The sequence below is a fragment of the Ovis aries genome, chromosome 5 (genome assembly GCF_016772045.2).
Source record: "Ovis aries strain OAR_USU_Benz2616 breed Rambouillet chromosome 5, ARS-UI_Ramb_v3.0, whole genome shotgun sequence".
Classification (NCBI taxonomy): Eukaryota; Metazoa; Chordata; class Mammalia; order Artiodactyla; family Bovidae; genus Ovis; species Ovis aries.
In genome coordinates this window covers 32,484,579-32,502,461 of record NC_056058.1, presented here as the reverse complement: position 1 = coordinate 32,502,461, position 17,883 = coordinate 32,484,579, and the positions used below count along the sequence as shown (strand labels likewise).

The window sequence follows — 17,883 nt, the reverse complement described above, 5'->3', positions numbered from 1 at the left end:
GCTTAAAGCTCAACATTCAGAAAACAAAGATCATCGCATCTGGTCCCATCACTTCATGGGAAATAGATGGGAAACAGGGGAAACAGTGGAAACAGTGTCAGACTTTTTTTGGGGGGGGGGCTCCAAAATCACTGCAGATGGTGCTTGCAGCCATGAAATTAAAAGACACTTACTCTTTGGAAGAAAGTTATGACCAACCTAGATAGCATATTCAAAAGCAGAGATATTACTTTGTCAACAAAGTTCTGTCTAATCAAGGCTATGGTTTTTCCGGTGGTCATGTACGGATGTGAAAATTGGACCGTGAAGAAAGCTGAGAGCTGAAGAATTGATGCTTTTGAACTGCGGTGTTGGAGAAGACTCTTGAGAGTCCCTTGGACTGCAAGGAGATCCAACCAGTCCATTCTAAAGGAGATCAGTCCTGGGTGTTCTTTGGAAGGAATGATGCTAAAGCTGAAACTCCAATACTTTGGTCACCTCATGCGAAGAGTTGACTCATTGGGAAAGACTCTGATGCTGGGAGGGATTGCAGGCAGGAGGAGAAGGGGATGACAGAGGATGAGATGGTTGGATGGCATCACCGACTCAATGGACATGAGTTTGGGAATTCCGGGAGTTGGTGATGGACAGGGAGGCTTGGCGTACTGCGATTCATGGGGTCGCAAAGAGTTGGACATGACTGAGCAACTGAACTGAACTGACTGAACTGATGGGAATTCTAATGATTTGTCCTTGGCTTTCAAGCATTGCTTCTGGGAAATACAAGTAGACCAATAGTAAGCTTCAGCAGAACCTTCTACTTGTGCATTGGCTCTAACTGTTCCTGCTTTATCTGTTTCTTTCCTAGTGTGGTTGTTACTGACAAAATTCTGCTGGTAAAATACATATATTTTTTAATATACCATAAATATACAAATGTGTATATTATTTATAGAGTGTTGCTTAGTTAGATATTGGTAGACTGTGTGTGACTCAGCTGCACTTGTCCATCTTTATGCAGAAGTAACCTCAGTTTATGGAGAAAGAAATGGCAACCCACTCCAGTGTTCTTGCCTGGAGAATCCCAGGGATGGCAGAGCCTGGTGGGCTGCCGCCTATGGGGTCGCACAGAGTCAGACACGACTGAAGCGACTTAGCAGCAACCTCAGTTTATGTGGCATAATTAAAGGAGCCACTCAAGTGACTCTCACCTATGTTGCTTCAAGGGCATTTGTAATGTTGTCCTAGGCAGAAAAGAGGCTGGCAGTTTCTGTTGTTGGAAAATTTTGTGTTCTGCCTTACCAGTTATTCCATTAAACATATATGAAAGAAAGCAAGCACGGTCCCTGATAAGCTTTGTTTATAATCTAATTGGGTAGCGCCTCCCCACTTCCTGCACACACCTTCTCTTTTCTTTGCTTTCTGAATATAAAAGTCTTTTGTAATTATCCCTTTGCATGGTTGAGAAACATTCCCAAATTTTCTGTTCATTAATCTAGCTCTCTATCTCGTCTTACCATTTTGGCTAGGGGCAAGTGGTAAGCTTTGATTTACCAAGTCATCATTCCTCTTTCTTTTTTTAAGACTTTTTTTTTTTTTTAGAGACATTTTAGGTTCACCACAAAATAAAGAGGAAGAAGCAGAGATTTCCCAGAAACTCCTGCCTTTACACATGAGTAGACTCCTCATTATCAACGCTCCTAACTAGAGCAGTACATTTGTTACAACTGATGGACCTACACTGACATATCATAGTCACCAAGTTCATGGTTTAGACAGATGAATGACATGTATCCATTTTGGTAGTATCATATACAGTATTTTCAACACTATTTTACAAAGCCCTGCTGCTCCACCTAGTCATCCCCCACCACCACTCTCTGGCAATGACTCATCTCTTTAGTGTCTACATAATTTTGCTTCTTTGAGAATGTCACAAAGTTGGAATCATACAGTATGTAGCCTTTTTAGGTTTACTTCTTTAACTTAATAATATGCCTTTAAGGTTCCTCCGTGACTCATCACGGTTTAACAGCTCATCTCTTAGTAGTACTGAATGATATTCCATAGTCTTGATGTGAAGTGAAGTGAAGTCACTCAGTCATGTCCGACTCTTTGCGACCCCATGGACTATAGCCTACCAGGCTCTGAGGAGCCTCTCAGTCCATGGAATTTTCCAGGTTAGAGTACTGGAGTGGGTTGCCATTTCCTTCTCCAGGGGTTTTCCCAACCCAGGGATCGAACCCGGGTCTCCCAGACTGCAGGCAGACGCTTTACCGCCTGACCCATTAACTTACTGACAGACAGTGTTTACTTGTAATCTTGGAAAGTGTAAGTAAAGCTGCTACAAACATTTGTGTGCAAGTTTTTGTGAGGAGATAGTTTTCAGGTCCTTTTGATAAACTCTGAGGGGCATGACTGCTGGATCGTATGGTACGAGTATATTCAGTTTTGTAAGAAACTGCCAAAGTGTCTTCCAATGTGACTGTATCATTTTAACTCTCATGAGCAATGAAAGAGTGTTCCTGTTGCTCTCCATCCTCTCTGGCATTTAGTGTCACCAATGTTTCAGATTTTGGCCATCCTAATAGATATATAGTAATATCTCATTATTGTTTTGCATTCTCTCATGACATATGATATGGAGCATCTTTTTATATGCTTATCTGACATCTGTATATCTTCTTTGGTGATGTGTCTGTTAAGATCTTTGGCCCATTTTTCAATCAGGCTGTTTGTTTTCCTATTGTTGAGTTTTAAGAGATCTTTGTGTTATTTTGGATAACAATCCTTTATCCAAAATATCTTTTGCAAATATTTTTTCCCAGTCTGTGATTTGTGGTCTTCTTATTCTCTTGGCAACGTCTCTCACAGACCAGAAGTTTTTTATTTTACTGAAATTCAGCTTATCCACTATTTCTTTCATGAATCATGCCTTTGGTATTATATCTTAGAAGTAGCCATCAAACCAAAGGTCAGGTTTCTCCTGTGATATTTCCTAGGAGTTTTATAGTTTATGTTAGACATTTTGGGTCTGGGATCCATTTTGAGTTAGACTTTGTTAAGGGTAGAAGGTCTGTGTCTACATCAAATTTTTTGCACATAGTTGTCCATTTTTTCCAGTACCATCTTTGCTCCATTATTGCCTCTGCTTCTTTGTCAAATGTCAGTTGAATATAGATCAGAGCCTGTTTCTGCATTCTCTATTCTGTTCCACAGATCTATTTGTCTGTTCTTTTCCCAAAACCACACTGTCTTGATTACTGCAGCTTTATAGTAAGTCTTGAAATCAGATAGCATTAGTCCTTCAACTTTGTTTTTCTCTTTCGGTTTTGTTCTGGCTATTCTGAGTATTTTGCCTCCCATAAAAAATTTAGAGTCAACTTATCAATACTCATAGAATAACTTTCTGGGATTCTGAATAGAATAGTCCCTCTACTTCATTCTGTCCCAGCATCGAATGCTTTCAAGTTGCTTCTGGCTAAACAAAACTGCCTGCTGCTGTCTTCCTCATGCTTTCTTTCCCTTTCAAAATTACATCTCTTGACTTCTGCTTCCCTGCTAATGAAAACTCCAATAGGTGTTAGAAGAGCCGTGACCTGATATACATGACTTACTGCTAGTTCCAAAACATTCCTAGAAGTATTTCCTTTTCACCGAGTGAATATCTGAAACTGGCTGTGTATCAAGGAGTTTTCTAGTTGGACCTGTATATTTTGCCTTTCAACAAAAGCTGGCCTTTATAGTCTGGGTGCTGGGTCAAGGTAGGGAGGTAAGCTTTCCTTCCATCTTGAAGAAGGGGAGGAGAAAACTATTCAGGGAAGATGGTTCTTTCTACCAAGGCTCACTGAAGACCCAAACTTTAAAAAGTCCTGTCTCTTCTCACCTTGTCAGCTAAGGAATAGCAGACCCTGACTGAATTCTCTCTGGGCTTCAGGGAGCTTTGGAGAACACTTAGAAGGCCTTTGTAGCCTAAGAGATCTGAGTTCAAATCTTTGGATGGCAATATGACCTAAATCTAATATGACCTTGGGCAAGTTATTTAATTTGAGTTCAGGATTCTTCATTTGTAAAACAGAGATATTAACCCTTACAGCATCCTTGAGATTGAAATGAGATAGAATGCCTGTTATAGAATTTTCTGTGCTGAGCTTAGTTGGTCAGCCATGTCTGACTCTTCATGACCCCATGGACTGTAGCTTGCGAGGCTCCTTAGTCCATGGGGATTCTCCAGGCAAGAATACTGGAGAGGGTTGCCAGGCCGTCCTCACTACAGTATAGAATGGGTATTTAATAAACAGTAGCTTTTATACATAATTGCCCTTTAATTATTTATAGGTAGAAAACCCTCCAGTTGAGCAAGTGAGGGTGAGCCAGTAGCCAGTAGTATTTAATGGCTTTCTTCAAATTTTAGAAGTATTGGAATTAATTTTTCTATAATAACAGTATTATAGATGATGGCTAGGGTCCTGTAGCATTGTTCAACTATCTATTTAACCTGTAATGTTCCTGATGGATTTTTTTATAGCAAGGTTGCTGCTGGCAGCCCAGGCAGTTTTCTGGGACAGTCTATTATTTTTGAGAATTTTATGATGATATAAAAATGTTTATATGCAATTCCAGCAACAAATTCCCCTTGATTGAGTCTTTCTTATAGAATTAGGGACTTTTTTCTCTGTTTAACCTCCTTTATCTACTGGGTGTCAACTATGGGATAGAAGCCCTTCTTGTTGGCTCCCATGGCACAGGTCCTAGGAGAAAAAGGATTTATATCGATGAGTTTAGGATGCTGGGAAAGACTGAAGGCAGGAGGAGAAGGGGATGACAGAGGATGAGATGGTTGGATGGCATCACTGACTTGATGGCCATGAGTCTGAGCAAGCTTTGGGAGTTGGTGATGGACAGAGAAGCTGGTGTGCTGCAGTCCATAGGGTCGCAGAGAGTTGGACACCACTGAGTGACTGAATTGAACTGAGGATGAGGGTGGCAGAGAGGAGGGGAGTGAAGGGAATTTCAGTAAATAAGCTGGTGAGAGAGAGGCATGATTACTTCTCCATCTGAGCTGACTTCCTATATGCTCCTTTCCTTCTCCCACAAGAATCTCAGAGTTTAGCCTGTTTGCTTTTCTTTGCACTGTCACCACTCAAGTCTGATAGAAGTCCTCCTTTCCCTTTAAGACTAGAACTGAAGAGAGCATAGACTTCTCTTTGGCCTGCCAGTCCTCGAAACCACAGTACTTTGGTTTTCTAAGAGTTTCTGCTGCTAGCAATAAGGCAAAATATGCAGAATTTTATTTAAAGAAATACTTCCTTTTTCAGAGCCATCCTTCCTCTTTTGTTTCTTAGAAATAAAGCTGGAGAAAAAAAAAAAACTAAAGAAATTACAGGGGGGAAAAGGGATGAAAAGAACTAAAGGGAAAAATAAATAAATAAAGGTACACAGCCTTTGAGTATTCAAAGGACAGAATGAGAAAAGTCAATTACAGTTCAGGAAATAATTGGATTCAAGAATTCACCTGGACTTCTTGTTAGGAGGTGGATTTGTGGCGTCTGGGCAGAAGGGGTAAGGGCTTCCCTGGTGGCAGAAGGGGTAAGAGAAGGGAGGATGAAAGGCAGGCATATATAATTTACCTTCATGTCTTCCATTCTTCCATTTCCTTATCTAACTAATTTTGTCACAAGGTCAGAGTTACACTCAAGTTGCATAAGAAGTTAGGACTGGATTTTGGGTTGAATAGAGCTTTGTTAAGGGAGGTGAGTGACATTACTGGGTGATCTGTAAAGAGGAGCAGTTTGAAAGCAAAGAGCTTGCCTATGGACAATTTTCCAAGGTAGTTCTTTAGGGACTCTTTATACATGTATGTACGGAGAAGGCAATGGCATTCCGCTCCAGTACTGTTGCCTGGAAAATCCCATGGATGGAGGAGCCTGGTAGGCTGCAGTCCATGGGGTCGCTAAGAGTCGGACACGACTGAGCGACTTCCCTTTCACTTTTCACTTTCATGCATTGGAGAAGGCAATGGCAACCCACTCCAGTGTTCTTGCCTGGGAGAATCCCAGGGACTGGGGAGCCTGGTGGGCTGCCGTCTCGGGGGTCGCACAGAGTCGGACATGACTGAAGCGACTTAGCAGCAGCAGCAGCATACATGTATGTAAGTCAGATTCTTCCATATTCATTCTTGCGTTCAACTATTAGTGGTATCTACTCTGTGCTATGATAAATACTTGAGACTCAGTGATACAATGTGTGTGCGTGCTGCTCCGTTGTATCCAACTCTTCTGTCACTCCATGGACTATACCCCAGACTCCTCTGTCCATGGAATTTTCCAGGCAAGAATACTGGAGTGGGTTGCCATTTCCTTCACCAAAGGATTTAAAGATGCTTGTGTAATCCTCAACAGGAAATGTTTTACTAATTAAGCTGAGTTATCATTCAGTACAACAACCATTCTGCACAGCAAAAGCTATTTTGGAGATCATTGAGCAGTAGAGGAACCTTCCTATATGTTAGGGATTGGCAAACTTTCTCTCTAAGAGCCCAAATAGTAAATGTTTTGCTTTGCAGGATAATATGATCTCTGTTGAAACTATTCAACTCTGCAGTTGTAGTGGGAAAGCAGGCATAGACCATACCTCAGTGCCTATGCATTGCTGTGTTTCAATAACATTTTACTTATGGACATAGGAATTTCATATAATTGTATGCATCAAAAATATATTTATTCTATTAATTTTTTTCAACCATTAGAAAATGTAAAAAACATGCTCAGTTCAAGGGCTGTATAAAACCAGACAGTAGGTCTTAGTTGTAGTGGAATGAATAGATACAGTCCAAGGATTTACCTGTTTCAGTTACCTGTTACTGAACCTGTTACCTGAAACAGTTCATCTGCTGTACATCAAAGATAGGGTGTTTAATGGGCAGTTTTTTTCTGAATAAGAGGCAAAGGATTACCCTCACTTTTCATTAGTTGTTGTACTATAGTCCCATAGGTTTGGATATAGGCCAAGATGGCTTCAGAACATTTATGGGATTTCAGATATCACTGAAAAATTTGATTTGGACTGAGGTTTGACACTATATGGGACACTTTAGAAAAAATAGGTCAAAAGGTTAGGTTTATTTAATAATAGTAATAATAATGATAGGGACTTCCCCGTGGGGGAAAGACTTAGCCTTCCAGTGCAGGGCATGAGTTTGATCCCCAGTTGGGGAACTAAGAAGCCTCATGGCCAAAATACCAAAACATCAAACAGTATTGTGTCAAAATCAATAAAGGCTTTCAAATAGTCAAAAGTTTAAAAAATATTAAGAATCAGTTCAGTTCAGTTCAGTCTCTCAGTCGTGTCCGACTCTTTGCGACCCCATGAATTGCAGCATGCCAGGCCTCCCTGTCCATCACCAACTCTCGGAGTTCACCCAAACTCATGTCCATCGACTCGGTGATGCCATTCAGCCATCTCATCCTCTGTCATCCTCTTCTCCTCCTGACATCTATTAAATTCTGCCTATGTGCTAAACACTGTGCTCATTTAATCCTCATGATAATCCTATGAAGAAGGTCTATTAATATCCCCACTTTACAGATAAGGAAAGTAAAGCACAGAGAGATTAAGTTACTTGTCTAAATAGTAATTAGGGCAGGAGTCAAATTCCATCTATTCCTAGGATGAAGGAATTTAATAAAAACCAACAGATGTTTATCAGGAATAAAAATGCCAAGCAAAAAATCGTTGATAAACAAGTTAAACTTGCTAATTTTAGAGATGAGGAAAATGGTCTTAAAGTTAATGAGACATTTTCCATGGTCATACAGCAAATGAGAGATCAAGAGTAGATCTCAGATTTCCTAACTACTAGGTCCCTTACTTTCTCTCATTCTTTTAATCTTTATTACATACTTTTTATTTTTTTATTTTTTTTATAAACAGAATGGGTTCCTCTTTATTTTTTTTTTAGTTTTTTATTTTTTAAATTTTAAAATCTTTAATTCTTACATGCGTTCCCAAACATGAACCCCCCTCCCACCTCCCTCCCCACAACATCTCTCTGGGTTATCCCCATGCACCAGCCCCAAGCATACTTTTTAAAGTATGCCTTTTAAAACCAGAAGATAGGCAGAATAGAGCAAGTAAACATGTTAAACTTTGGGCTAGATACAGAATTTATATGAAACAGATAAAATTCTTGATTTAAGATCTAAAATATAAGATTAACTTAAAGGCATTTTAAATAAAATCTGAATTAATAATTAAAAAACAAAATGTTATACCTCAATAAAATAGTATTTTTAAGACAATTTAAATTTAAAATCCCTTATTTTTATGAGGTGACTAGGATAAATAATGGAATTCATTTACATCTTTCAAATTTAAAAAAAGGAAATGGCTCTTTTAGACTTTTGTTAAAAATATTTTTTATTATAGTTGATTTACAATGTTGCATTAGTTTCTGCCCTATGGCAAAGTGTATCATTATATAAATACATATATCTACTTTTTAAAGATTTTTTTCTTAAACTTACTTTTAAAGTAAACTTTTAAAATTGCAAAACAAAGTATATGTATTTTGCAAAAAACTTAGGGAAAGCAAAATAATAATAATAATAATAAAATTACCAGTACTCTTCTCATCCAACTATTAGTGTGAAGAGTTTTTTGTTTGTTTTTACCACCAGAAAAGGGTATAAAAATAAAAATCGGTTTCAGTTCAGTTTAGTCGCTTAATCGCGTCCCACTCTTTGAGACCCCCTGGACTGCAGCATTTCAGCCTTCCCTGTCTATCACCAACTCTTGAGCTTACTGAAACTCATGTTCATGGACTCGGTGATGCCATCCAACCATCTCATCCTCTGTCGTCCCCTTCTCGTCCCGCCTTCAATCTTTCCCAGCATCAGGGTGTTTTTCAATGGGTCAGTTCTTCGCATCAGGTGACCTCTTTTTTTTACTGGGAAGTTCTTATTTACATTCACTCTTTTACCCTTTACTGAGCACCTAGATCGTACACTTTGCACTGGACTCTGGGATACACGACAGCTTGTCTCTTAAGAGGCTTACGGTACATGGGCGGAGACAAAAACAGATGTTTATCAATACAAAACTTGTGTCAAAACACATTGAGTTGAATCTCACAGTTGGGATTATGACACTAATCACTTTGGAATTCTTAGATTTTTCCGAAACACCAGCTAAACGCAGGGCTGGTGCAGTATTATTACCACAACTTAAAAACGAATGTTAAGTTGAACTTTGGTGAAAACATCTCATTTTAGCACTTGTTAAGGGTTTATTTTCCTTTTTAGCGAAACGGAAACGCGCGTCCGGCCGGAGTTAACTACAGTGCGGGTCGGAGAAGCCGCAGGGTTCCCATTCAGTAGTATTCGCGGGCCGCCCAGAGGAGCGGTGTTTGTTGGGACTTGTAGTCTCTACCAGGACTGAGGACACCGCAAGTATGTTTATAATGTACTTCTCCCTTTTAAGCTTTCTGGTCCAACAGTCAGAATAAGCCCTAACCTAAAGCATAATTTGACAGCCCTTAACCTTATGCAAGGCTCTTTACGTTTTCACTAGGCTCCTGACGTTGAACATTCAAAGCACAGCGTCCCTCACAAACCTTTAAGACATTGGTTTATCCTCAGCAGTGGGTGGAGCCTTAGGAGGGCTTGAGCTCGGGATTGGCCAACATCTCCCTCGAAGAGGCGTTTTCCTCTTGCTGTTCTGTCAGCGGTGGTAAAAAAGTGAATCCTTTACCGCAGTATTCCTTTTCGCCCCGAGAATCTCGCGATATTTCGGCCAAAGGGACCTAGCGACGCGTAGGGAGCCGCCGAGGCCATTGGGGGTGGCGGGCACCGGGGCTTGCAAGGCCAGGTCAGGTGGGGAGGGCGAGTGCGTGCTGCTTGCGACACTTGGGCTCGGTCCGGGCCAGCCACCCAGACCTCAGGGAAGTGTTGCGGACGGCGTGGCCCTCCTGGCCGGTGAGTCGGCCGGGGGTCGCGGCCGCTGGGTCGACCCAGAGCTTCACCTGGGCCCGCGTGGACTGTGACAGGTGCGCGGACGAGCGCGGCGCTCCGCCTGCTCGCTGGCCCGCCCCCTCCGGGCCTCACAGGCCAGGGCTCGGGATGAGCTGCGGGCCGCAGCTGAGCGGCTCCGGCTTCTGGCGCCTGTCGCTGCAGAACGGCCGCCGCCCGTGAAGGAAAGAGGGAGGGAAGCGACCGCTGACCCCGGGCATGAGCCGGACACGACGTCCGTTGCTGGACTGAGGCGCAGACATGAACCTGCACCAGGTGCTGACCGGGGCCGTGAATCCCGGCGATCACTGCTTCTCGGTGGGCAGCGTCGGCGACCAGCGCTTCACGGTGAGTGGGGGAGGCTCCCTAGTCGCCCGAGCCGAGTCCGCGCCCCTGAGTCAGCCGGTCTCGGCCCAGAGCAGCGGGCGGAGGCCCAGAAAACCTCGTCGCCCTTGCGGGGGTCCCCCACGTCCCAGGGGGAGGTCCCCACTCTTTAGGGTCGGCAGACCTGGCCTTTGAGAACGGAGGCGGCAACAGCACTTGGGTCATTGAGCTACTTAATGTTTACAGAGACTACACTCGGAAGCTAGAATGTTTTGTAGGATTTTTTCAAGCTTTAATCTGACATCTTTGGGTTGGAGTGGTTTAACAATGTCGTTGCTGTGTAATGTGGTAATGTGTGGGGGGGCTTTTTATTGCCCAAGTCCATAGGCTCTTGTTAAGTTTAGGAATAGCTGGGATTAGTTTCATTTCTTCTTCTGAGTTAAGGTCAAGTTTTTGTAGTTAAAAAGAGTGGGTGTCTTAAAAAAAAAAAGTTAAAACAATTACTAATTGTTTGCTGTCAACAACTAACTCGTAGTAAAAGTATAGTGAAAACAGTGCTTTTCATTTAGTTTTCTTTAAGTTCACTGGGAATAACTTTGGAAAGAGAAAACTATTTTTGTTAATGGTTCACTCCTGCCATCCTTGCACTCCGTATTTGAGTGTAGAGGTCCTGGGAGAGTTTTATTTTAGATTGTTCGTATTAATTACCAAAAATTACATTACTGTTTTTCAGTAAAACTCCTCTTTCATTTGTGGTAGTTCCATGTTAAAGTTTAAATGGAAGTGTCGTGTTTTTCTTTTGTCTTCCCCAGGTAATGAAAGGAGGGCCCCAAACTTTTGCTTCTTACCAGAATATTGACATTTTCTTCCTTAACTGTAATTTTTTAAAGAATTTTTTGTGGTTATTATAATGATTCCAAGCTTTAGGTTAGTATTGTACATAATAGTCTATATCTAAATATAATTATAGGGCTCATGATTTTTGCTACAACTTGAATAGTTATTAAGCTATCTCTTAAGAGTTGTGATTGTTACTTAATTTTGATTGTTACTTAATTCTTTTTATCCACTTTTGACTACTTTTTGTCATATTTGTCAGTCAATAAATAATAGAAAAGAACCCGTAATCATTATTTAATATGGTGTAGTCATTTAGTACCTGAATTCGCTTTTAGTGCCAACCAAGTACTTTGCTTTTGAATAGTCTGTTCCTTCCCTGTAGAGTGACTCATATATGCCTTAAATTGCACTTGACACTAGGAGTTTTAGAGATTCTAATTCTAAATGTTAACCTTGCTCAAAGGAGAGAGTGAACTCTGAGGGTGGTAGAGGGCCACGGGAGTCTCCCAGCAGATGAACACTGCTGTTGCTGTTCAGAAAATAAAGATCATCCTAAGGAAATTTTTCTAATGGGAGATTTTTGGATGGTAACATTTCGTTCTCTGACATCTCCTAAAGTTATATGAATGCTCCTCTAATGTAAATTCTAACAACCTTATCTGAGAAGGCATTCAGAATCTATTAATATGTAAGCAGTGTTGTGAACTTCAAAGTATATACAGTATGCTGACTTATTTATGCACCTAGATGGCCAAAGTGTTTATAAAATTTTGGTGAATGCTTTTGTTATTTTAAAGGAGAGATGAGTTAATGTGTCAAAGATAAGAAGAATGTCCTATGCCATCATGTAGCTTGCTGCTCAGGTTTACTGAATTTTAAAGTGTATTTCCATAGACCAAGCTTTAATCACCTCCTGCCAAGCCTCTTGTAGATTTCTCTCAGATCTCAGGAATCAGTGCAGTAAATAAGGTGAAAATAAACATTTCGTTATTGTTGTTTAGTATGAAGAGATCCCAGGTCTCTCTGATTCTCATGGTAGTTTATTAACAATCATCTTTTTTCCTTTGCAGCTAATCTACCCTGACTATTTAATATTAAATTGATTCGTTATAAACTAGATTTCTTGCCCTCAGTCTTCTGGATACTATATACATCTTAAATTTAATCTATCTTGAAATTATCCTTTTTTCTAAAAAGTAGAACCTCTTGTTTACTCCTTGAATTTTGTTTTTAACCTCTTTTGATTTTGGCTTTTTTTTTCTTTTCATAGAAAGAGAACAAACATTAATGGTAGATGGTATGTGCAGACTAAAAATATTTCCCTAAATTCCAGTTTTACTTCACCGAGGGACATGAAATCTTCCTCTTACAGGCCCACTGAAGAATTATTTTGTTTCTCTTGTTAAATTATACCTTCTCTAAAGACATATTTAATGTTTGTAATTCTTCTCTTTGCATGTTTGCAGATAACTTATTTGTTCTTATTTTAAAAGATTACAAGAGATGAGATCCTGTTTTCTGAATATAGCCTGACGGGATTTAAATTGAAATAAAATTGAGTGCCATTTCTCATGGATTCTAGATTTTAAAATATGACATTTCCAATATAGTATATATGAGACACTTTTTTTTGCTACTTAAACTGGCATCAAAGTAGTTTGACTTTTCTGTTAATAGGAAAACTTCCAGTAGGCAGTGACCTTGTCTGTTACACTTCAAAGCACTTTATTTGCGCTTTCATTATATTAGTAACCTGTTTTGCCTTGTGTATGTATGTCTTCCAGAGTTTCATTGTGAGTGCCTAGAACAGTGATTGAAGTACTGGTGTCACCTAATACTAGCATCATTATCTGAATTCAATTTCCAACCTAGTCCATACAGTTAGTTATATATCCATGGGGAAATTCTTTTACATTCTTTGAGTTTCTTTTTTTCTTATCTGTAAAATGAGGCTAAGGAAAGCGTATTCATAGGGTTGTTACATGAAAAACTATTAAGTTCATTGCTTGGTACCTGTAAAACTCTTAAAAATGTCAGTTGTTATAAAGGCTAAACTTATAGTGCCTAGGTTGAATACTAATTAAATCGATGAATACTAGTAAAGAAATCTTACTGCTATATAATTAAAAATTGCAGTTTTAAGAAGTATTTTTAATCATTTAGATTTGAGTTCAAATAAAATACCTCAGTTAAAGTTAAAAAAATTTTTTTCAATATCAGTTATTATGCATTTTACCCTAAATATTAGATGAACAAGCAGGAGAAATTTCAGGTATATTAGCAAAAATTCTTTAATTTTTCTTTCTTTATGTGTCTTCTTCCTTCATTCCTTTTTCCTTGTTAATTTCCTACAGTCTTTAGAGTGAAAGTATATGAGCACCTGGCCCTAATCTGTTGACGACTTTCGTTTTTAGAAAAAGAAAATATTGTTTTTCATAGTTAAAAACAGGCATAGTCAGTTAGATCTGGTTTTCTAGTATTTCTGTGCATGCTAGTGATATGTGCTTTAATATATAATAGATTATCTGTACTTAGTGTTGAAATTGTGTTTTTATTGAAATGGAAAGGGAATATGCTTCCAATAGCTCCAGACTCTCTTCTGTGTTGGACAACTCAGTATTCCCAACCAAAGGGACCCAGATTAGAAGTCAAAAGACTTATTGCAGCTATCTGGATGTTGGTAGAGAAATGGAGGCTGAATTAGCATTCTCCTTCAACTTTCTGTAATAGTAAGCATCCTTTAGTTTGAATTTTTCTTTTGTTCACTGTAGGGAAGCCTTTATAGGAAGTTCTTTTTTTGGAGAAGCGTGTGAATGGAGAGAATACAGGAGGGAAAAGTTTGATAATGTATGTATCTGGAGAGAGAATGATTTTTGTGGTACTCATAGGCCATTACGGGTACAAATTAGACTTTAAATATTTGGTTTATTTTAAAATATTGTATTTTAAGTACTATTAAGTAAAAAAAAAGTAAAGTCGCTCAGTCGTGTCCGACTCTTTGTGACCCCATGGACTATAGCCTACTAGGCTCCTCTGTCCATGGGATTTTCCAGGCAAGAGTACTGGAGTGGGTTGCCATTTCCTTCTCCAGGGGAGCTTCCCGAACCAGGGATCGAACCCCAGTCTCCAGCATTGCAAACAGAAGCTTTACCGTCTGAACCACCAGGGAAGTTGAAATCTTAATGTTGTGTTTTAATTAATGAGAATAATATTAATTACAATATGCCAAATATAAGTCATTTAACCAGGAAGTACACCCGGAAGAAATTCTTCGGGATACTTACCTGATATGGTTGGTTAAAATAAAACAGTGAAAACAGGAAATCTAACTGCTATACAGAAATCACAGGATTTCCATATTAGAATGATGACTGTTGCAACCTTGGGTAATTTTTAAAATTTAGAATATTTGAGACAGTTGTCTGCCAAACTTAAAAATAATGTTTGTTGTATGCTAAATAGCATGCATATGAACTCAGTTTTTTCTTTGCACCTTGTTTAGCCTCAGTTAGTAATCGTAATATTACATGTGCCTAATAAAAGGATTTTCATTTGTCAATTTAATTTTCATTGCTTAGTAGTAAGTTATTCTGATTACGGATCTTTTGACAGAAGCAGCTAGTGTATCAATTGTAATATATGCATTTTACTTTTGAAACTTGGGTAGCATGGCAATTTATTTGATAAACCAGTTCTGTTCTTTTAATGATTGTTTTAATAATAGGGCAACTTGAAATGAAGTTTTTAGAGCCATTTATTTTGTTAAAAATCTATGAAACTCTGTAGATTTTGGTTTAAAGTATTATGTATAATATATTTAAAACCAGGTAGATTAGTAGAGATGGATTATTTTAAAATCATACATATCCGATTTTGTTTATTTTTTATTTTGTTAATGTGTGAATTATTAATACATTAAGTTTTTAAAATTGAAGTATAGTTGATTTGCAATATTGTGTTACTTTCAGGTTTACAGCGAAGTGATCTGGATTTATATATGTGTATATATATGATTATTTTTCCATTATAGGCTATTATAAGACATTGAATATTATTCCCTGTGAAAGTGAAGTCGCTCAGTCGTGTCCGGCTCTTTGCGACCCCATGGGCTGTAGCCTATCAGGGTCCTCTGTCCATGGGATACTCTAGACAAGAATACTGGAGTGGGTTGCCATTTACTTTTCCAGGGGATCGTCCCAATCCAGGGATTGAACCCTGGTCTCCCGCATTGCGGGCGGACACTTTACCATCTGAGCCACCAGGGTCTCTTTATTGATTTTCTGTTTTATGTTTAGTAGTTCATGTCTGTTAATCCCATCCTCCTATTTATCATTTGCCCCCTTCCCTTTTCCTTTTGGTGACTCTAAGTTTGTTTTCTTCATCTGTGAGTCTGTTTCTGTTTTGTGTATAGATTGATTTGTATAATTTTTAAAATTCCACATATAAATACTATCATACAGTATTTGTCTTTTTTTCTCCCTGACTTCACTTAGTGTGGTATTCTCTAGATCCGTTCATGTCACTGCAAATGACAATATTTTATTCTTTTTATGATAAATATTCTGTTGTATATATGTACCACGTCTTCTTTATACGTTTATCTGTTGATGGACACTTAGGTTGCTTCCATGTCTTGGCTGTTGTAAATAATGCTGCTATGAACTTTGGGTACAGAGCCCATTTTAAAGTTTGTTTTCCCAGTTTGGTTTGGTGTACTTACATGCTTATTAACTTGTCATGTTGTATAAACTCTAGTGATTGAATTAATTTTAATAATCTATTTAAAATATCCATAAGAAGATGCGTCTATTTCAAGTGATTTTTGCATGATACCCAGTTTGGATTATCTGTACAGGATCAGCTCTCTCTCTTTTTTTTCCCCTAAGCCTTATTGAGATACAATTGGTGTTAACATTGTGTGAATTTAAAGTATACAATGTTGTGATTTGATATACATACATATTATGAAATATTTACCACAATGAGATTAGTTAATGTATCCTTTACCTCACATAATAACCACTTTATTTTTATGATGAAAACATTAAAGATTTATTCTAATAGCAACTTTCAACTGTACAGTATAGTATTGTTAGCCATAGTCACCCTGCTATACATTAGATTCCTGGAACTTACTCATCTTATGACTGAAAGTTTGTATCCTTTGACCAACATCTCCCATTTTACCACCCACAGCCCCTGGCAACCACCATTCAGTTCTGTTAGTAAAATATTTCTATTAGTAAAAATGTTTTTAGATTCCACATATAAGTGGAATATATATGTACAGTATTTGTCTTTCTCTGACTTAGCGTAACGCCTTCAAGGTTATCACAAGTGGCAGGGTTTTATTTTTTTGTGTGTGACTGAACAATATTCTTTGGTTTTTGTGTATGTGTATAAAATATATTTTTAAAAATCCATTCATTCACTGTTGGACACTAAGGCTGTTTCCATATCTTGGCTTTTATGAACAAGGCTGAAATGAATATGGGAGTGCAGGTATCTCTTACAGTGACTTCATCATCTTTGGATATCGTCCTAGAAGTTGAATTGGTGGAACATAGGGTAGTTTTGCTTTTAATTTTTTCAGGACTGTTCCATACTGTTTTTGTGTGCTTGTTTTTGTGTTTGTTTCTTTTGCCTGTGCTGTGTCTTCATTGCTGTGCGTGGGCTTTATCTAGTTGCAGCGAGTGGGGACTACCCTCTAGCTGCAGTGCATGTGCTTCTCATTGCAGTGGCTTCTCCTGTTGTGGACATGGGCTGTGGGGTGCATGGGCTTCAGTAGCTGCAGCACGCAGTCTCAGTAGTTGTGGCATTTGCACTCTAGAGTGTGGGCTCAGCAGTTGGGGCCCACAGGCTTAGTCGCCTTGCCACATGTGGAATCATGTGAACCGGGAACTGAACCTCTGTTCCTGCACTGGCAGGCAGATTCTTAACCACTAGACCACACTAGACCTTCCATATTGTTTTTCACAGTGGCTATGCCAGTTTACATTCTCACCAAGAGTACACAAGGATTCCTTTTCTTCACATTTTTACCAACACTTATCTTTTATCTTTTTGATGATAGCATCCTAATGGGTGTGAGGTGATATCTCATCCAGTTTTGATCGGCATTTCCCTGATGATTAGGGATATTGAATGTCTTTTCATGTACCTATTGACCATCAGTACCTCTTCTTTGGAAAAATGTCTATTTGAGTCCCCTGCCCATTTTTAACTGGATTGTTTTTGCTATTGAATTATGAGTTCTTTATGTATTTTAGATAATAACTTTTTTATCAGATAAGATTTGGACATACTTTCTCCCATTTTGAAGGTTACTTTTTCATTTTGTTGATGGTTTCTTTTGCTGTGCAGAAGCTTTGCAGTTCAATGTACTCTTATTTATTACTGCTTTTGTTGCTTGTGCTTTTGGTGTTCAATTAATCATCACTGATTGTCAAGGGGCTTTCCCCCTATGTTTTCTTCTAGGAGTTTTGTTGTTTCCAGTTTATTTTTCAAGTTTAGTTTTTGATTCATTTTTGAGTTTCTTTGTGTGTGTGATGTAAGACACGGGTTCAGTTTCATTCTTTTGCACAGGGATGTCCAGTTTTCCCAGTGTCAACTTATTGAAGAAACTATCTTTTCTCTATTGTATATTCTTGGCACCTTTGTCAACAATTAGTTGACCATATATGTGTAGGTTATGTCTGGGCTTATGATTCTGTTCCTTAGGTCTCTGGGTCTG

The 17,883-nt window shown here is 38.8% G+C and overlaps 1 protein-coding gene across 8 annotated transcripts in view; it reads left to right on the top strand.

The window, feature by feature from the left end:
• Positions 1-9,773: 9,773 nt before the first annotated feature.
• Positions 9,774-17,883, top strand: part of DMXL1 (Dmx like 1) — a 132,642-nt gene continuing 124,532 nt past the window's right edge. For all 8 annotated transcript variants that reach the window (XM_004008689.6, XM_004008690.6, XM_042250329.2 and 5 more), the window contains exon 1: positions 9,774-10,334. In XM_004008689.6, the coding sequence (XP_004008738.2) occupies positions 10,248-10,334 (87 nt within the window). In that variant the 5' untranslated portion in view covers positions 9,774-10,247. The remainder of the gene's footprint in view (positions 10,335-17,883) is intronic.